Source organism: Meleagris gallopavo, chromosome 6 (assembly GCF_905368555.1).
Source record: "Meleagris gallopavo chromosome 6, MGAL_WU_HG_1.1, whole genome shotgun sequence".
NCBI classification, from domain to species: domain Eukaryota; kingdom Metazoa; phylum Chordata; class Aves; order Galliformes; family Phasianidae; genus Meleagris; species Meleagris gallopavo.
Genome location: NC_139409.1, coordinates 35,040,964 through 35,063,479, shown reverse-complemented (window position 1 = coordinate 35,063,479; position 22,516 = coordinate 35,040,964). Strand labels below are relative to the sequence as shown.

At 35.1% G+C, this 22,516-nt stretch overlaps 1 protein-coding gene across 1 annotated transcript in view; it reads right to left on the bottom strand.

The window, feature by feature from the left end:
* KCNH8 (potassium voltage-gated channel subfamily H member 8) overlaps nucleotides 1-21,876 on the bottom strand; it is a 160,245-nt gene extending 138,369 nt beyond the window's left edge. The window contains exon 1 of the mRNA XM_085226327.1: nucleotides 21,801-21,876. Within this exon, the coding sequence (XP_085082453.1) occupies nucleotides 21,801-21,876 (76 nt within the window). The remainder of the gene's footprint in view (nucleotides 1-21,800) is intronic.
* Between the last annotated feature and the right edge of the window lie 640 nt (nucleotides 21,877-22,516).

Genomic DNA, 22,516 nt, shown 5'->3' with positions numbered 1-22,516 from the left:
ATAATCAGACAGCTACTTTGTTTTCTAAAAATGAAAAATTTTATTATGTTTTTCAATGCAATCAGTCCCAAGTGATCTTCCTCCCTACATAGTATACTTTTTACAGGTTTAGAGACCTGTGTGTCATTTAAGTTAAAGATATGAGATGATTCTGGTTTTCAGCAGTAGCGTACTGTAAGTTTCACATGGTATCATTAGATGGTAACTGCTGTTGATTGAACATCAGCATAACACATAACACTCCTTAAAGACAGGAATGCTGCAAATTGTTTAAACATTTGTTCATTCTCTACTAAAATCAATTATTTCCATGTCATTTGACAAGCCTGGAGAACTCAAAAAATAATCATATGTGATGTATAGTAAGACTGGCCCCCCAGTTTTGTGTGAGATTTTCAGCTGTATTTTCTGGGATTTTGCACTGACTATATAAGATATTTTTCCAATGTCATTATTCCTTGAAATATAACAGAAGAAAACAAAATAAAAGACATGCAACGGGTGTTCATAAGGAGAAAAATAAAAGTATGATTTTGAAGATATATGTGGATTTAACCATAGTAAGTGTTAGACTCAAATAGCAATATATATTAAAAATAGGTGTATGAACATGATAATTCACATGCTTCATTATCTATCTTTTCTTCCATCCATTATCCATTTTTCTTTTTTTTCATCTGTTTTAGACACTATTTCTGTGCTTTTTACAAATGATTATTTGCAAATATTTTTTTGTCCCTCTACTTTACATTGTTTCAAAGTGTGCATTGTTTAAGATAAAAGTGTAAAGAAGATAATAAACAGCTGAAAAGATAAACATGTTTTCAGGAAGAAAATTTATAGTCTAAGCGATTTCAGAAAAGAATGGAACATAGCATCACTGAAAGAGATAACAGTCAAAGAGATTTTCTTTCATTAAAAGTTCTTCACATAAAATATACTTAAGAAATTCAAATAGATTCTACTCAGGATTTGTACTCACACAGTGAAATGAAAATCATGTACTACAATAAGTCAAGAACAGCAGGAAATAATTATGTTGTGCTTTCAATCAATATTTGATTAGAAAGGTTCCTTTTAAATGCTACTCTGCATTTTGACCTGTGTCATCTGGCAAGTATACTTTAACAAAATATTGCACGAAGTACTGCAATTCAAGTCAACAGTGCTATCTTCAGAAGTGAATTATATGTCCGCTTTCTCCTCATTTTACTAACACTGTGGTTATACTTTGACCTCGCACCCCAATGGATTACAGGAATGACTGTAATCATGGTCTGTTTTTACAGCTAACAGTGCCTGTGGATACTCATTTGTTTCTGTGCTTTAAACAAGCTGCCATTTTGTCTCCTAAACATATCAAAGTTGCAAAGCTGGGAATCATTTTTGTTGTATGCGCTTATCAGTGTTTTGAAAGGTTGCATTCCAAGTTGTTTGCTCCCTTATGTCACAGACATGCGTTATTTATGAAATGTTTGTATAATAATAGATTATTTATACACTGATATTTTATGGGCCTTCCTGATCTGAAAGTCTGTATGAAATAGTACAAGAAACAGAAGAAATAACAACACCTAGCACAAAAACTTATTATTAAAAATGAATGGAAAACAGCATTACAAGGGGAAAAAAAAAACCCACAAAAACAAATAAACAAACTGAAAAAACAGCACTATTTTCTCCTACTGCCTTGCAAATAGAAATTTGACTTTCTGACTTTAGGGTTCTCTATTATAGATTTGATACTTATTTTTATGACTGCACATGGACAGAAGAGATTCTAAAACATTTCTCTCTGAATAATAAACCATTGCTGTCCTGTGGATATTTATGCTTCCTCAGAAGTTTTAAAGGTTAACATTTAAATAAATGTGAACTTCTGAAGTTTCCCCCCAATAAGTAATTATTTCATTTACATTATGAAAGATATTTTTTTGCTGGAAAATTATGTAAAATCTTAATTTTATGTGTTTAAAGACCTTTGTTTTTGTGAAATATTAAAGGATGTATTAAGACAGTGTTCCAGTGCTTCCATTCACATGATTTACACACAAACACAGAAGTTTTCATTCTTTTGTTCAGCTTAATTTGAGTATCAAGAAAGAAAAAAATAATAAACTCTTCCTTAGCAAATAGATGCATAAGGCACCTGAATCACAGCTGGACTGAGAACTGGCTGTGCAAGCAGAAAGCGCATAGGTAATAGAAGAAGGCACTTGTAAGCCTGCTTGTCACTGACCATTTAAACCCAGCCTCCAAGCAGAAGCAAACAAGGCATCACACATATGGAAGGACAGATTGAATAATTAGAAATAGATGTAAAAAGAAAATACTTTCAGAAGTCAAAGAAAAGAAGAAAAAGTAAAATTGGTACTGCAAGGACAAATCCGCTAATAAGTCCATCATAATAGGATTTCTCTACAAATGGTTTCTGCAAAAACAGAGTGTATGCATTTTCATCTTGAACTCTGACAGTCTTTAAGAAATAAAAAGCTCTAGTTTTTCATCTAAGTGTTTGGTTAACCATTTTATCCCAACTATCCATCTCTCTGACTCTGACAGAAAAAGGATGGAGCATTTACACAGAAAAAAATTGTAATTGGACATATAAAACCTAATTTAGTCTTGCAACTTTATAAAGGAAGTAATTATGAAACAAACAACTAAAAAAAAAACCACAAAATAAAAAAACAACCAAACAAACAAACAAAAAAAACCAATAATAACAAAAACAAACAAACAAAAAGAAAACAAGACCACAACAATTAGAATCTCCCATATTTTTGTTACAAGGAATCTTAGTCTTTATATGATGTTCTCAAAAATAAGTTTTTTACCAAAAACTGAACAAATACAATTGGGAAAAGTATAAGCAGACAATAAGAGCATTTGAGGCATAAAATGGTAAGAAGTGAAAGTACCATCAGAGAAAATAAATGAAAAGAAAATGGAAATAAATACTTTTCTATAACCCAGTAATGTTTCAACTAATTTGGCATTGACAGCTACAGAACATGTGCTTACAGTAGAAACTATGAAGTTTTTCAAAAAACGACTGATACCATAACTGTGAAAGTCAAAATTTTTGTTCAGCTGAGGTTACACAAACAATAAATTTAGTGCTGCTCCACAGATGACAGTAGTAACAGCTGTAATCTCTCTGCTTAGCAGCCAGTGCTATTTCAGAAGTCATTGGACTTAGCACAGTGCTGATTAATAGGGATGGGACTTGAGGGCAATTGACAATTTTCTAATATTATGTTGGTGATCATAGAATCATAGAATCTTTTGAATTAAAAGCCATCTGGATAAATTTCAGTATTTCAAGTAGTAGTAAGCAATAAATGTCCCATGGAGTATCAATGCAACATGAGAATGAACCTTAGGAAATCATGAATTCTCTTGAGCATGTTAGTTTGATCTCACTGGACTTGATATGTTGCTACAGGCATGCACAATACCACTGATAGTTCCTGCCATCCTGAGCCTGAAGAGAACATACTGCGCCAGTCTCCCTCATGTCCAGTCTGTCCTCCCTTTAGATCATATGGACATGGCATTTCATCTTATTTGGTGCAATGCATCCAGGGCATGCAAAACACACTACAGATGCTACATAATGCTTACACATACAAGTTTTGTTTAATTTAGAGGATATATAGGAGTGTTATTGAGCCATACCTCAGTCTTTAAAGAAAATTCATTAATAATTTACATCATGTAAGCTAGTTTGAATTAAAATAATAACAATGCTACAAAACACAAACACAAAATACTTCTCATAAACCTGTTGGCTACATATTTTTAAAATATAAAATGAAGCAACTTGCACAGCTGCAAACAACATCAGGGGAGACGAGAACATATTTCCCAACTAGACTTCATCTGTGGACCTATTTTCACCTCTTTTGCAAGTTACGGGGGAACAATGTTGAAAACTGACTATCAGGTGATGTAGCAAACCTTACTCTGGAAAGGTATATGCTTTTGTTGGTGCTCAGTGTTCTTTCTCATTGTTTGAGATTTAGTTAGCTTGTTTGTTTCCTGGGTAAAAAAAAGGTTTATTTCCTCACATGTTCTGTAAGGTTTTGTTACAGGACTGCCCTGTTCCAATGTAGTCTCCCAGTGGCCCATACCAAAAGCAATAAAGAAGAACCCAACTACTACTGATCTGCTTATGTTTCCTTGTAAATCATGTTGTACAGTTTTTGATGTTCATCAACTCTACTTAACTGCCTCTTAATTGAATGACAGGTGAAATAGTGAACCTTTAATTTTCAATTTAGCCTCATTAAGAACTAAGTTAAGTTCACACCTCATGTAAAATTAGCACAACACTGAAATGCTGTCCATAGTTTGAATTTGGCCAACAATTTTGTGGAGGTAAGCATTTGGTGACTCATTTGGTGACTATAAATGCAACCAGTAGATATAAGTACCAATACTAACTTGGTTTGTCTGAAGCAACACATTATATCTGAGCTATCTTCAAGTTGTACTGCTGTAGCTGTTAGAACTTGCTGTATTATTTTTCATATACGAAGATGACAAATTCTTTTTTAAGCTGATCTATGACATTCTTCAAGGGTTTAATTCTACAACTATCCCACTGTACATCTTATGCTGCCAGTTAATCATAAGAGAGAAAAGACCACTCATACTCCCATTTATCAAACTTCAGACACTTATTTCTTTGTTCCCTTCGAGAGAGACAGACACTTTTCGAACATCAAAAGCACCATCTGGAGCTGCCTGTCTCTTTGCCATGTCTGGCAATCTATTATGAATGTAATTCCTAAATGAAGACACTAAAACATTTGGTCCCCCAGAAATTTCAAATTTTAGTCAAGTCTAAGCCATGAAGTCAACTTTAATCTGAAAGTTAAAGGTCAATAGCCACAAGAATCAAGTCACTTATAAATAATAATGTGCTACAAATGATAAAGTGCATGCTGACTCATCAGTGATTGATGAGTATGTACAATCTAATTTTGTACTTGTATTTTGAGAAATTGCAGGAGGGTTTGTTTATTATTACCCATTTTCCACACATGGAAGTATAAACGCAGACTAAATAATAATAAAAAAAAACCTCCTATTTTTTTTTTTTTAGTCTCTATTCTGATAATTTACAGTCAGTATTTTTGAAGGAAAAATTTGAACCCATATAGTCTAATGTTAACAAGTGTCTTGACACTGCATACCAGATAATGTTGCTATTGTAGAAAGAAATGCTTTTCATTGAGAAAACTCACCAAAGATTGCATGATTAGTTAGAAGTATCTTGTAACGTTCACCAAACCAATAGTTATTTTACTATTTTAAAATAAATATAAGAATGAACCAGATCAGAATGATCCCCTGATTCAGGAGATCATACTCCTCAAATTCATACTCAAATAGGTATGTAGACAAAAGGAAAACACTATTCAGCAATACTAAAGGCATTATCTAACTGAATATGTAGTTCAATCATAGTTTAATTAATGGAAAATATAGTACATTTATATTAAGATGGCTACCTATAATCAGATATATCTGAAAAAGCTCTCTTTGTACACAGATTAATTAAATGTCTGAATTTTGAAACGTAGCTTCTCTCTCTCAAAAGTGCAAAGGATATCTCTATCTCCTTTATTTTGTATGTTAATAGATGATTAAGCTGAAATTGTGTAAAAATTAACATTTCTAGATAACTCTTTTTAAGTGTAATTTATTTCTAGACTGTTTAAAGCACAGAAATTATTCCAGCTAACTTATGCAGCAATTTCTATTGATGAAATTAGCTCAAGTTTCATATTTTTATGCAGATGCAAGAAAAAAAAAAAGACAAAAGACAAAGTAACCTTACTTATAAAATCCTATTTCACTTCTTGCATCCATCCACTTAAGAAAAAGAGATAGCTCTGAAGGTGTATTATAAGATTCTCCCATAAAAACAGAAAAAAACATATAGTCTATTTTAGACTACTAAGTTTGTTTTAGATTCCTAATAAAAATGCATTAAAGGAACGTTAAAGATTTGGAATGCAAGGTTCCCTCTGCAGTCAAAAGAGAGAACAGCATTTTCTCCTTCTACATTTGTAAAAAACTTAACCAGTTAATGAAAAAAAAAAAAAAAAAAAGTACCAAATTCAATTGTAACTTTCAGAATTTCTTTAATCAGGTCAAATGAATTACTCAAAGCCCACTCCCAAATATCCAGCTGATAAAAATCCTGTCTTCAGTCCTTCTATTCAAACTTATATGAGGGAGACTCTGAGAAATTTGTTAGCTAAAAGCGGAAGATGACTATTCTAAGGTTCATATCTATAGTATCAGGAAGGATGCCTACCACATATGGCTGTTATACATCCCACCATTTTAATTAATTAATTTCTTCTCTCACAGCAACAGCTTGAGAATTAGATTACCAAATATTCCTGTTAGGTTGCTATAGCTAAATGTGCCTGAAAGGGTGATACTAAACTAATAAAGATTGCTCATGCTTGCTGAATGTCTCAAAAAAGTTTTAATCTGTTGCTGTTCTTTTTTTTCAATAAGAAAACAAATGGAAGAAACGTGAATGTATTCCCTATGTATGCCTAACCCAACCCTCTCCCTTTCCCCCCCTCACTCCTTCAAAACCTGTTTTTTTCCTTTTTGACACTGAATTCTCTCCTTGTCTTCAGCAGTATTTCGTAGGGAAGAGGAGGCTGGTTTGAAGGGTGCTGAGGTGCTACAAGCATCTTCATAAATGAGCCAGGAGAGAAATTATTCATGCCTGGTTCTCACGGATCTCCAGTGTCACCTTGACTTTATTAAGTTTCAGAAAATTCATGCAGGAGCCCAGACGTAAGAGGAAAAAAGGCTTCATTGGTTCTTTGGCAGACAAAATTACTTTACATCCCAATTATGGAAAAGAACTCAGACTAGCATTATAATTCCTAAAAGACACATATGAAACCCGTGTATTATTTATGGAAATAAGACAAGTCAGTCTGCTGAATAACACAACAGAATGTCCCCACACTTAGGGGACTCTCCCATACCTAGCAAGAGGCGTATCTGGCAGATGAATCAAGAACTATGCTAAGACAATGGCATTATAGAAGACATGACAGTAGACTGAAAACAAATCAGGCTGTGCCTCAGAAAGCTGAGTCAGCATCAGTAAAAAGCGCTGTTGACTCCTCATACATTTCTGAAGATTATCAGAATGTGCCATAATATGGGATAGCAATCCTGAGATCAGGAAACACCAACATTTAAATGTGATAAAATATGGAAATCTATTACTATCCTGTTTTAATTATTTCAAGCTCATTTAACAGTCATTTCATTGTGTTGTTTTTCTCTCCCTTTTTTTTTGTTTGTTTGTTTGCTTAATAAACCATATATGTGCTTTTCTTTTCTCTTTTTGTCTGAAGGCTAAAACATTCTTAAAAGTACTAAGAACATTTTTACAGGAACTTTTTAAATCCTGGACTTTTAAAAAATACTTATGAGACAAAGTTTTGTCATGCTGACTGAGCATTAATGTAATAGAAATTATGCATTGCAAGTAAAGACAGAATTCCTCTTTACAGTTGCTGTTCCATCATAGTGTACGTTATTAGAAATAACTTGTCATAAAAAATCCATTTCTTTGCATGTCTGTGATTGAGAATGTTCCAACATTAGAAAAATGGAGCAATTTCCTATTTCTAGTGCAAGATGTATTTCTGTCACTTAGATTACCTAAGTGTTTGCTTTCTTCTTTCAGATATCACCAATGAAGTTTAGCCGAAATATTTTCTGCTAGTCTGTCTTCTTAGAATATTTTTACAAGGATAAATTTGCAAATACAAGGTAAGGAAGGAAACATGCTCCTTATGTACAATTATCTATTCGTATGAAGTAATTATCCAGTAAAAAGAACTAAAGGTGTAAAATGTATCCCTTTCCTAAGGCAAGACTGGGATAGATATGGTAGGTAAGGGTGACTTTTGGTAGTGGCATTCTCATAACTGTAATTCAGATAGTATTTTACACTTGAGGAAGTAAGATTCATTCATTCCTCATTCTTTTAAGGTTTCAATTTGTCTTTGGTTACACTTATCAAGTCTTTTACCACAATATTTGAGCAACTGGACTATTTAGATGCCTTTAGAGGTTCTGAAATTAGTTTGATCATCATGACCATGAACAAGAAAACAAAAAACAACTTATGAGATATATTTTAAGCATAAAACATTAAAAGAATTGTATAATTGAGCCACAATTTTTAATTATTAAAAAGTAAAAACAAGCGTGTTAGTTCAGAACCAGGATTTTTTTTGTTGTTCCTCTTTGTTTTCCCATACTAACATCATAAGTTTAATTCTAAGTGCGAGTATGAACTTATTCAGGAACAACGAGCCTATTTGTTAGTGTAGAGTAGCAGCACTGACAGAAAGAATCTGAATTACTACGGATATAATGCATTTCATTCCTGAGGGTGATCTTACCTTCTTGATAATACAGAAAAGAACTTTTTGGTTGTACACATTAATCCCAGTAGGTAGGTCAGAATCTCATGCAGTAGAGTACTTCAGCCCCTTTATTGTCAGATGTCTACCCTGTAGAGGTAGATACTAACCCTAATATTTGATCTACTAATCACATACTTGAGTTTATTAGACAATAGATGTCATGAAATCAGCATGATATGCAGTTGGATTGAGTCTGTTTGAAGAACATTTGCAACTCAACATCCTCAGTTCAAGAGATATTTCTGTCATGTAGTCAAATATGGTATCATGTTATGTATCAGAGAAGATACTTGTGGGGTCAAAAAAAATAGATTCAATTTTTTCACAGCCAAGCTACCTGTACATTCACCGTGGTGTTTTATTGACACAAGCCTTGCTTCTCGAGTCTGAAAAGATATCAGCAAGCACCTGCTATTCTATTATATTTAGTTTATGTTGCTCTCCCTGAGAACTGGAAATTAGCCATGATAAATTAACACCAAAACATTAAAGGCTATGCAAACTGCCTAATGCACTCAGCAATAAAACAGACAAAATGAAATCCCTGTGCTCTGCATAGCAAGACATTAAATTTCAATAGCTGCAAATATAGCAACTAGCAAACTAAGAAACAACATCACAAAGATTCACTCTTGTTAAATTCACTTTAGAGAAACGCTTTTGTTAGAACAATTACCACATACATTGTAATTAAATATGAGCAATACGTTTTCTGTAATTCTGAGTGTTAAAATGTTGGGAGACAATACCTTCACACTTTAAATATAAAAATCTGTTTCTCTACCTTCATTGTAACTCATTTCATAAAGTCAGCCCAAAATAAAAGTGTGTAAAGGTGGCAGAATATGTCTCATAAACTTTAATTGTACACCCAGAAGTAATTTTTTTTTTTTATGACAATCCATAGAAAATGACATGTCAGACATGTTAGTCCGGAGAAAAAAATCCAACTGTAATTTGTCTAATTAATTCTAACCTCTTTGCTTTACTTGTAATTATTTCACACATCTCCCAAAACTTAGCTTATTAAGATCTATCCATCATCGCGTGGGTCATATAGTATTTCTGTCATTGGGTTTTTTGGCCTTTGTCTTTCTTCCTTTCAGATCCTACCTACAGAGAATTCATAAATGGAAGAAATGTTCTAAAAAGCTGAATGAGGGTTAAAGGTGACAAATTACTATAGCTCCAGATAATTTATTTATTTCTGTGGCTAATAATTCCATGAACTTGGTCTCCTGCTTTCCTGGAAAAGACATTTGTACTATTCACTTGTCAGTCGTGAGACAGCTAGTTGGACAATTCATTTATAATTTTCGCTTAGCTTTATGGCACATATAACAGCTGTTTTTCTTTTTCCCTACTCTGTTGTGCTCTTTGGTAGAGATCTTCTGGCGTCATGATTACTGTGAGTGATCATACCTATCTGTATGAAGTGCTTATCTCAGTGTTCAGCTATATTGCAGATGAGGTGGATACATCAGGTTATGATTATGTTAAAAAAAAAAAAAAAAAAAAGCCAAACAAAAAAGATAGTGGAAGTGAGTAATGATAAAATTATTCACAAAAAGGGCACAAACAGAAGGCCTGCATTTAACCTGTCACTCATTCCCTTAAGACTTGATTCAGTAGAATGATGAATATTTGAACTATTTCTCCTAAAGTGTACTTTCTTTAATTAATATATATATATATATATATATATCACCAGCATATATCTATAAATATACGTGAAATACAAGGATTTCAATGTTTCGGATAGATAATTGCTGTTCCGAAGACACTGTTGGGGTCAAGAGGATCACATTTCCAATACATAATTACTCTGTTTAGTTAGGACAAAAGGGAAATAAATAAATACATACATACATACCCAGCAAAACTATTCAGACAGGTTCAACTAAAGCTAGGCAACAAAGTCTCTATCCACGTCTCCAAAAGTTACTGTTCCATTATCTGCTTCAGTCATTAGCACCGAGTTGCAACTGGAATCAAAACTTCAGGCCCCCATCTGGATTCTGCTCATATCAAACATCTCAACAGCTGCCTGTCTTATTATCATAAGAATTTTCACTAATGAGTTGAAACATCTGCAGTAATTTCCACCTGTCCATCCTGACTGCTCTTGCTGATTGCTGCTTCTGTCTCAGGAGCAGATCAGTTGCATGGGAAGCAGTGATGAGCCACTGTCATTAACTGCAGCGTGACTGGAGTTAAGCCAGAACTGTTCACCACCAGGATGAAATCTGGAGCTGTTTGGTCAGACCCACCAACCACCACCCCATTGAAACTTTTGGAAGAGGGGCAGGACGGATAACAAACATGAGAATCAAAAAACAAACAACAAAAAACAAACAACAAAAAACACTAATCAATGTAACATGCATGAATTCTAGAAATAGCAGTAGTTAATAGCATTGATGGTACTTCAAGTGCTTTGAAAATTCAGGGTGCTTTTTTTTTCCCCTCAAAGTTCTCTTATTTTCTACATATTAAATACATCAGTTAAATTATTGTTCATAGATTCCAAAGCACATTGATTTTCTATTTTGAAATAGAAAAACTCTACAGTTCTACAATTCCTGGCATATTTAAAATATACATTCGCTTCTCTTCATTGCCTTCCATAACTCATTCCAAGAAAATGGATGAGACACTGATATCATTTTTCTGGACTTCACTAAGGCCTTAGACAGGTATGGATTGGATGGGTGGACTGCTCAATGGACAAGGAACTTGTTAAGAGATTGTATGTATATGGGGGTGGTTAATGTCTGGATGGAGATGGGTGACAAGTGGTGTCCCTCAGGGATCAGTACTGGGACCAGTGCTCTTTGGAAATGACTAGTGTCATTTTCATCAGTGACAACCACAGTGGGATCAAGTATACCCTCTCCAAGTCTGAATGACATCAAGCTGCGTCGACATGCCCGAGGTATGGGATGCCATTCTGAGACACATAGACAGGTCCTAGCTGTGGCCCCAAGTGAACCTCATGAGGTTCAGCAAAGCCAAGAGCAAGGTCTTGCACCTGGGTCGAGGCAACCCTCTCTACCATTACAAGCTGGGGGTAGTAAGGATGGAGCACAACTCTGACAAAACAGACCTGGGGGTACTGGAGGATGGAAAGCTGGACAGTAGCCAGCAGTGTACCCTTGCAGACCAGAAAGCTGTATCAATAGCAGCTCAGTCAGCAAGGCAAAGGAGGTGAGCTGGTGAGGCTTCACCTGGAGTACTGAGTCCAGATGTAGAGTCCTCAGTACAGGAGAGATGGGGGACCTGTTGGAGTACAACCAGAGGAGGGCCAGAAAAATGATGCAAGGGATGGAACACTCCCCTATGAGGACAAGCTGAAAGAGATGGGGATGCTCAACCTGGAGAAGGATTTTTGGGAAGATCTGGGAGTGGCTTTTCAATATCTAAAGGGTGGCTTCCAGACTAGAAGAGAGGAGATTTAGACTGGATATAAGGAAGAAGATTTTTACAATGAGGATGGTGGGACACTGGAACAGGTAGCCCAGAGTGGTGGTGGAAGTCCTATTGCTGCAAACATTCAACATCAGGCTGGACAGGGCTCCAAGCAACTTGATCTATCTGTAGATGTTCCTGTTCATTGAAAGGAGGTTGGACTAGATGATCTTTAAAGGCCCTTTCCAACTCAGAAGATTCTGATTCCATAAGAATTATGAATGTTGGAATTGATGAACTTCATAGGAGGTTGTTGGGAGAAAATTAACTATTTATTCTAGGTTCAAGTTTATGATGAAATAAGGTCATGTGTTATCCAGACACCCATATACTCATAAACAAATGAAATCAGTTAAAGCAAAAAACAATCAGTCAACAACAAACCCACAGTACTACTGGATCCTCATTCCTTTTATAAAAGGAATTTCTTCTTATAAAAGAAGAAATAGTAATAATTAAAAAGCAAATGCCACGGTCAATTTTTATTGCATTTTTTCAGCAGAATTATCCTATCTATGTTGCTTCCTAATCCCACATCCACGAGATAGCAGGAACATGACAAAATAGACTTTAATTCTTTGGTTTTAGTGGCTAGAAAATAGTCAATAAGGCAATGAAGATCCATTGGCCTACGACAACCAAAACTGCTAAACAGCTTTTCACCAGCTGCACTGTTAGAGCACAGGTCCTAGGAAGAGAGAAGATAATGCATTTAGTCCTCTCATGACCATGCTCATTCACAGTAGCATTTCTCCAGATATATTCTGTACAGAAGTCAAGCTTCCTGCAGTGCTACTGCCATTTAGTTAATTTCAAAGCTCTATCCCACTGCTCACTCAGCAATCTCATCAGTCAATCATAGCTTTTTTTTAAAGCTGCTTCATCCTTTTCTCTTTCTTGGCTAAAGATGACTTGCACACTTTACCACATGAGATTGCACCCTCCCTCCTCTGCAAATCAGTCATAGCTCCTGTTCATACTGTAGTTAAACTGACTAAATCAATTTTTTACTTAAAGTCACTTATTTTCTACTTTTCTTACAGTTCTTCATGCATTCTAAAGGAGAATGACCCATTTTATTTTTTTTCTTCAAAGCTACTACCTTTCACATTGGTACTGATTGTAGATACAAAAATGAATTAACAAATAACTATTTGCAATTGCTAATGAACTTGCAAATTAAAATGACAGATTAAAAAAAAAAAGGAAAATATCAATTTCTTATTAGGTATTCAAAAAGTAACAAAAACACATGAATGTATAATGCTAACAGAAAATTTGGAAAAGCTTTTAACAAGCACAACCGCTAGCACACCCGTAAGTGTGGAGAGGATGAATCTGGCAGGTTTTTCCTCATCCTGCATAGCAGTGAAGTTACATAGCTCATGTCAGACTACAGTTCTCCTACTTAGAGAAAGATTCAATGTAGTACAATTTAAGGGCTACTGTCTGACTAGTTCCAGGCAAAAAATTGTTGGTAATAGATGTATAGCTCTAACCACTGACATATTCTTTAAGGCATTAGCAGCAGAGCCAGCTCTCCAGCTGAATTCAAAAATTCTCAAACAAGACTACTACAAGAAAAAAAAAAAAAAAAGAAAGAAAAAGATAAATATTCCTGTAAAAATAAATGAAGATAATAAAGAGAATCTAATCTAATCTAATCTACTTGCATCTAATGCAACTTGTTTTCCATTTCCAATGCAGAAGCACATTTTAAGCCTAAGACAACTTTATGATATATCCCTCCTTAAAACAGGGCCAGTAAGGACAAAATATGTTTTGAAGTCACAAAAAATTATTTACCATAAAACTTTGAATATAGCCTAAATCCTACCAAGCCACAGTAAAGTCTTTCTACAGTCAAAGTATTGTATGCAAACTGTTTTCTCACAACTTTCCTTCCATGATGCTCAATTATTTCAATACTCATGACCTATATTTTCCTCTGAGCATCGGTGATCGTGTTAAGTTTTTATTATTACTGGAAAAATAGCTCAATCCTTATCAATATTTATTAGATATACTTTTCCACAACAAACTTTTAATTCCTGAAATGCCTATCACTTTCCCATAACATCAGATTTCAAAGGGTATGTCCTTCTTCCCACTATTCTTGAAGTGAAAACAAGAATGTCCAAACTCCAATCCTTAATATTGTCAACAGACTGTCTAGTGTCACAATCCTTCATCTTAACAAAGAACCAAACCAGTTGGGTAAATGCAGTGACTGTCCAATCATCTCACAAACTTAATCAGTATATTCAAAACAAAGTCATAAATTAAAATACCATGTATTTTCATCTGGAGTTTTTTAAAAACAGATCAACTTACTGTTTATACAGTGTTTATTATTATCTTGTAGTAGTTCTTTTACACAGCAAAAAACTTGTTCAATCTTCCAAAAAATAAATTTTTCCTTCAAAATTATTTTCCCATAAAATAATATTCCCATTATATTTCTACATTTGTTAATTCCAAAATGTAAAGGAGAATTTAGGTAGATACATACTCTTATCATCACATGAGATATCTTCTATTAGGGAAAACAGAAAAAAAGAAAAGTAAGCAAAAAAACAATGAACAAGCTATTTGTATTAGGACAATTTTGACATTCAAAAATAAAATAAGTGTAAAAAAGACTAGATCAGAACTCTCCTTCATACATTTGGAATAAGAAAGTATGCTTTTTCATGTACCATAGCAAAAGAAAGAGATAGACTTTATCTGCAAACATGTTAAAAGCAAATAAGAGGAATCTGCAAAATTCTATAACACCACAGTAAAGTTTGTACCAAATCACACCTGTTCTCACTGAAATCAAAACTTTGGTCTTCACAGGAATAAAATTTTTATTGGCTTCACTGAGAGCGGACTTAGGTCAAGAATTATTCAAATTCTGTTTTATTTTACCATTTTGAACAAAAATATGAATTTGCACACTGTCACTCACCCATTCAAAATTCTATGAAAAAACAGAATGTCAGTTGTTTTACTTCATATGTAATACTATTCTTAATTTCTCAAAGATGGACAGTCTCAGTTATCTCCTTCATTTCATGTGAGAAGGAGCACTTTGAAAGTATTTCAGAATTACCTTAGCTATTCTCATTGCTGTTTCTTTGCTTCCTTCTTTATGCACAATAGTTAATGCTCCTATCAGATGCCACTGTTGATCACAAAGAGGTAGTACTGCTTTTATTAAGGATAAAATACTACAGAATTCTGAATGTTTTTACCCTATCTGACAAAAAACAGTAATGGAAAGATGTTAAACTGGTCATGAACTCGCAAATATATGTACTGCTGAAAAGCATCTCTTGAAGGTGTAGGGACAACTGACTCAACCTAGGTGTCTCTGGGGAGATCTAGTCTCAAGACAAGTCACTAGAGACAGAACAGACAACTTGAGAGGAAGGGAAAAAAGACAAAAGAAAAAAAAAATAAGAAGAAAAATGATAAAACCAATTACTCCCTTTTCCTTGAAAAAGGAGAAAATCATTTCAACACTGTAAGATGTTGTAGCACATTTGTTAAAACATTCTACTTCTCAATGTTTTTCCATAATGCAATTGTTTTCAGCTTTCCTACAAGTGATTGACAGCTCAGCATTGAATCTTAGGGATACTCAGAAGATATTTAATGTTATGTTTAATGTGGAATATGCTCGTATTTTAAGAACAACACATGTTCTAAAAAACTTTGAATGTTATTAGCAGTCCTGGGAAATAGAAGGGGGCAGAAGAATTTGGAAAGAGAAACTCCAAAAGAAGAATGTTCTTACTGTCAAGAAAGTCTCTCCCATCTGCAGCTGAGAACGCTTTTGTTTCTTTCTCTCTTCTCCCATTTTTTTTTCTTTCCTATTTATTTAGTTATTTTTGCAGTAATTGGGCAGGAAACCACATCACTTTAGGTGTACATTGTTCCTCAGTTGTTCTTTTCTTGTGATCATTTTACCAAATCATGATAAGGTAAGCTTGTGAAAATGTGCTCTTGTGAAAATGTCTGTATTCACCTTTTTCAGGACACAGCTAATGCAGAAAAAGCAACTTTTCTTAAAAAAATAAAAATAAAAAAATGCACTATATCAGAATTAAGAGCATCATAGCATACCAACAGGAGTAAATATTCTGTAAACTTCCACCTTTCCAGATCTACTGTCATATGTTCGTGCATACAATATCTTCCTTGCTAACAAGCATACGTATGCTTGAGGCAGTATTTCTGGTGTATTTCTATCATTTCAATGCTCTGAGCTCTTTTCTAAGTACATATGCTTCATATTTAAAAAAAAAAAAAGAATATAAAATTGATAGCTGCAAAAAGAAAACATCAATAGGGTAAAAGAATTGTTGAACATATAAATGCAATGCTAAAATAATAAGACAATTCAATTTAAGCATTTAACAGAGAAGAATCTGGTATCCAAGTATAGAGCAGAAAAAATGTAGATTTGCAGAATAGTATCAGGAATCATGAAAATCACTTAAGACCTTGAAACTCTCTCATACGATGCAGTGAGAATGAGACTGTCAGGTTTCTTAGTCTCACATACAAAATCCCAAGCAGAAGTAATACTGAAAATAATATTATTGCATTATTCAGAAAAAAAAAAAATCCCTTCTTTAATGACTTTTATACTTCTAAATTTCAAATGCTAGCCTTGAATTCAAATACAGATTGTATTTCTGGAATAACAATGTATGTTACTAGTCTAATTTTTTTTTTTTTTTTTTTTTTATGAGCATTAACCTAGAACTTTAGATGTAGGCTGGTGTACTTCATCAGTTACGCATTCTTCTGAATGCATGTCCAGTAGGATTATCGTTCTATTTTATCTTTATCTGCAGAAGAGAACGCCACCTGCTAATTCCAATGCATTAATATTTTCTCTGTTAATAACCTGCTCATTGAACAAAATATGTTCTTTAAAATCATAAATCAGTGTAACTTGAACTTTTAAAATAGCTCTTGAAAACAATTTTTAAACCAGATCCTTAAAACAACAACAAAAATAAAAAATATGATGTTAAGATTCCTCTAAATCTCATAAATCCAGTATTTTTCTGATTCAACCTAAGCTCAAATTAGAACCTGAATTTATTAGAGCTGCTGAAAGCAGATCATCCAAATAAAGTCTTAAGTTACGAGGTTCTTTATACTCAGTATTTTTGCAGAAAGAAGAGGAAAATACGTTTTTATGTTTGCTTAATCTAACTTCTCTGTTATTGTCAGTGAAAAGCAACATCACAACACAGATTCCACAGATTTCTGATGCGATCTTCAGTTTATATTCAAAATCATATTTTCCTTTTTTTAGTAAAAGAGGTACAGTAGGCTGCAACAAAACAGAGGCCAAGTCTTACAGACATAAGTACAGAAAGAAAAGTATTTACAAGCAGAAATAATTTTTCCTCTTTTGATGGTATATTTTTGTTATGACAGATCCATGATTCATACAAAACATTATATACCTATCCAAGGTATAAAAACAAAAAGAGATTTAAATACAAAAGAGATTAGTCTTCTTAACAAAAGACCAAATAAATATGTAACTGGAAATTTCCATCATGCCAATTAATTTCATCACTGTTAGATAGAACTAGATCACTTTCACTACATCTCCACTCTTTCAGAGGGTGAGTTGACAACCTACCAGCTTTTCTACTGCCACTTTTTGGAAGCCTTTGTCGTTAATCTGTGTGTGCTTTCACACTTTTACCTATAGGAGGTGAACCACTCTAGTCGTAGAGTCTGATCAGCAACAATCTACTTCCTTCCCCTGGAAAGTTTAGCTGCGGCTTCCATTCATCTGATACTAATTACTTGTATTCATTAGCCATGAATTGGCCTTTGAATTTCTTGAGCTAATGATATGATTAAGCAGCATTTTATCAGGTCTAGAGGATTCAATCTGAATGAGATAAAATTTGATTACAAAGTAGTGAAAAATGCTAGTGCCTTGACTCAGCCTTCTTGTTCTTCATTCCTTCTTTTATTTATTATTTTTTAGAACTCAAAATCTTGAGGTAATTTGCTGAATCTCTTAGCTTTTCTCCCTGAGAAAGTGTCATGAGTTTGCAGAAACAGGCATCTCTGGTGTAAATTTATGAATTTAAATATTACATCAATAATCATTATATATATATATATATATATATAAAATTATATGCCCTAATAAAACCCTAAAATTTTTTATATATAAAGTGATTCTCGATGGATATATACACATACACACACCTTCAAATACAACAGAACATAATCTCATACCACAAAACCGTTTCTGAATGCTTTTCGTAGCCCAAACTCAGATGAGAAACAAAAACACGCAAATTTTCCATTTAATAGTTTGGATTATTCATTTTGGACATTTTCTTCCATAACACTTGGAGGGGGTTAATTATAGGCATATATTTGAAATTTTTTAACACTTGAAAGTGGTATTTTGTCTTTAAAATCTGGTGGGCTTTTTGTTTTATTAGGCTGCATATTTTACAAAAGCAGTTCATTTGAAAGTGTGGTTTGATGGTTTGTTTGTTTTCTTTTCCAGAGAGAGCAATTACCACATCAACGTGTTGCTAACTGAGCGGGTAAAAAGAATTTTCATGATCTGGTGCTTCGTTCTCTGGGGGGGAAGGACCTTTGAGAACAAGCAGCTACAAGCAAGGACACAAGAGATAGTTCAGAGTTATAAGAATGGTAAAGTATAATAAATATTATTATTTATAATATTTAAGCAGATCCAAGTGCTCTGTCATGGAAATCTCCATAGACACATCCTTAATGCTGTTCTAGCAGGTACAAAAAGCAAATGGCAACTTTACAGAGGGAGATCTCTCTAATGTCTTGAACATTCAGGACTCATCCCAAGATCAACTGAATTAGTCGTTTAGCACATATTTCCTGGTTAAATGTGTAAAGAACATGCATTTTTAACATACGTGTAACAATACAAATTAACTATTGTGAGAACTATTGTGCAGTTCTGATATCTAGGTTTTCTGAGATTTGCATTTTTTTTTACAATGTGATTTTTAATGGCAAGCTAGATATAAATCATTACAATAATGAAATAAAAATATTTGTTTGAATGAATTTTTAAAAAGTTCTATACAAAGCAAAACATATTTTCTATTATTATCTAGAATCCTTTCTTGCACTGTTGCCCAGAAACAGAATTATCCCTCTTCTGGATTAAAGATGCACTGGTGGATTAGTCTATCACTGATGACAACATAATATATCCTTCCCAGAGGCTTAAAATGAAAGGAGGTCTGTTAACTACACAGTATGATAAAACAACAAGAAAAAAAGCCCTCTGACACAAAACTATGTTTTAACACTAAATATCATTGCATATGGAGTCAAAGTAGTTTGTGAAACAAAGCCCCACGTTCAGTACCATTTATCTGTTATATTCCTTTCATAGTCTGTATCACTTATAAAACTAGAACAACATGGGACTGATTCCTATGAGGATTAGCCATCATTATTATTCCTAGCTTTAGCTACCTGAACAACCTAAGCATTACCACCTGGACAGTTTAAATGAAAACAAAATTTGCTTTAGTATTTATATATTTCTACCTGATGCTTAGATAAGTGTATATGTTTTGTTTTGTTGTTGTGGTGGTTTTTTTGCAAAACTGCATTTCTCTATTAGGAAAATAAAAAAATGTCAGTTAAAGAAATATTTTTAATATTTAAATCAAGTCTTTTTAAGGAAAAAGAATATGTTTCAAAGTAACAAAAGAGATGAGCCATTTCTGAAGATTTAAAATGTAACTGTGATTTGAATTGATACATATAACTTTGTTTCAAAAAGAGTTTTAAAATATCTTTTTACTCTAATCCTCTAAAAGAGATGTCGTTCCATCAATCGAGAGTTGCACCAGTTTTCCATAGAAACTGTACCACTCTCCACCACTTCTATTAGCTGTATTAGTTGTCAGACAGTTTGGTTCATAAAAAAATCTTCCCTTTTATTCCCTTCCCTGTGAATATCTCATGTGCTGATAACTATTAGATTAGGCCTATTTAACATTTAAGCCAAATTCTTACATTCTACTTGCAAAGCAGCACCTAATTTGCCCATAATAAAAAACAATTATTGCATTGCTTTTTTTTCCTTGAGGTACATAGAAAAATAATTAGGTAATTAGGTATTAAAAACAATGCATGAAAACGTAGACCAGTTGTTAGCATTACAGATTTCTAAAACAAACAGTTATGTCTGTTTCTTTTTGGTTAAGACTGACCCAACTGACACTATGAAGATTACCAGAACTGTTCCCTAAAGAACACAGCTATATTTGCTCATAGAATTCTGTAAGGTAAAAACTTTCAACCACACTTGTCTATTTCTGTCACTGAAAACACAAGGATAAGACATTTTTATAGTGTGTTTTTGTTCTTGTTTTGTTTTAAACAAGGCACCTTCACATCATCACTAACATTGTTTTTTAACTTTGATCTTATAAATAAAATAAAATAAATTGCAACATATTTGTGTGTAGAGCTCATAAGCTGTGTGCTCTATATTCTGAAATGAAGCCATTGTAAAGGGGGATGGTCCTACGCACAAGGCAGGGAAGAAATGCTTTTCTGGCAAATAACAGTATCAACAACAAAACTCCTATTAGAGCGTCATTCTTCAATATGCAGTAAATAATACTCATGTACTTTATAGAAATAAAAAGAGTGGACGGGTGAGAGGAACAGACTTTGGGTATTGTATCAAAGGAATTTAAAGGTTATAACTAAGTAGTTCTAAGGGGGATTTCTTTATAATCAAGCATCAGTTACATACAGACCTGAATAATAATTACCTGTGTATGTTCAGACTAGCAGAGCAGTTATAAAGCAGTTCTACATTTCTCTGTAAATCATCTCACGGAGTATATAATTTTCCTGACACAACTTATCAATACAATAATTAGAGTTCAATTGTCTTATTCACATGCTAACTGGACCATTGAGAAAATGCCAACAGACACATAACCAAGGAGGTAGCAAGCCAGTTAGACTGCAACATTTTCATTCAAGTTGACAGCAACTCAATAGCAGAGTTTTTATTCTACTTTGGATTTTTGGATTTTTTTTTTTAAAGGAAAAAAGGAATTTTCCAAAGTCCACATTTTACTTTTAATTTTAAAATGTGAGCCCCATTAAAGAAGAAGGAAAACTCAAAACAGGGGCATCCCTTAACCCACAGCTGTAAAGGAGCGAGACATATCCACGGCGGCGGAGCTAGCACCTGGCCGCAGAGCAGCACCAAGGAGAGCGGCACGGGCACAGCTCTACATGGTGGGGGGCCCTGCCCTCCCGGCTGCCTCTGTCAATGAATGGTGCTGCAGCCGGACGCACCCTCTGAAGGGTCCTTCCATTCTTCAATTCGCCACCAAACGTTTCTACGGAAATTAAACTTTTTTAGAGATTGGAGGATAAGGAAGAAAAAAAAAAAAATCTCCTGAACTCCCTGTCTGGGGAAACCTCAACCCAGTACACAACTTTCCTGTAGCAAGCTCTGTGCCAGTAACAACTCGACTACTAGCACCAGCCCTCCCAGAGCCCCGCATTAGGAACTGGGGAGAGAAGGGAAGCATACTGAAGCATCTTCTATCCTCTTCATTTAAAAAACTGAGGACAAGCCAGGCAGGAGACTGAGAAGGCTGGGAGTCGCTTCGCCTCCTCCTTCTTCTAAGCGGCTACTGGTACCAAGGAAACCCCTCAAAGGAGGAGGAGGGAGCCAGGAGACTCCCATCGTAAGCAAAGTGCTCCCCGTTCAGTTTCTTTCCCGGACACCCGGAGCTGAAGCCCACTGCCCCCGTTCGAACTCACGTGTGCCGTCAAACCGGGTGGCGATGGTGTCGAGAAAGGTGTTCTGGGGGGCCAGTAATCCCTTCATAACCGGCATTTTTCCAGCGCGGTGCAAGGTTCCCCATCAAAGTTTGCCTACGAGGGTGGTTCGAGAAGAAAGTGCAGAGGGCGCCCGGGGGAAAGGAAGGAGGAGGCAGAGGGAGGGAGAAAAGGATGGGAACGGGGGAGGGGAGGAGGAGGATGGGGATGCCGCCGCGCCGCGCCGCCCCCGGCGCCGGGAGTCCCCCGCTCGGCAGCTCCCGGCCCGCCGCCACCCGCTGCTGGCTGCCGGGCGGGGCGACCGCACAGCGCCGCGCACAGGTGCAGAGCACCGCCCAGGGGCACGGTGCCCCCGGGCAGCAGCGCCCGGTCCAATCCCCTCGCCTCCCGCGGGGAAGAGCAGCCTCTCTCCAACTGCATCTGCAGCACTACCAGAAGAGCAGCCACGGCGCTGACAAACCTCCTCCAGCCCCTGCCCGCCTGAGCCTTAGAGGTTCTTAACTCTAGAATGTAGGGGATGCCCTAGGCTTGAAACAAACTCACCTCCCTTTGTGAGTAACATCACAGGGTAAAGCTTTGGACACCACTTTGCTTAAAGAAGAATCACTGTCTTGACACATAAAGTATCTGCTCTGTAGATGTTAATTGGAGAGACTAGGACATGAAGAATGCTCTATTACCTGGTTGGGTAATCTCAC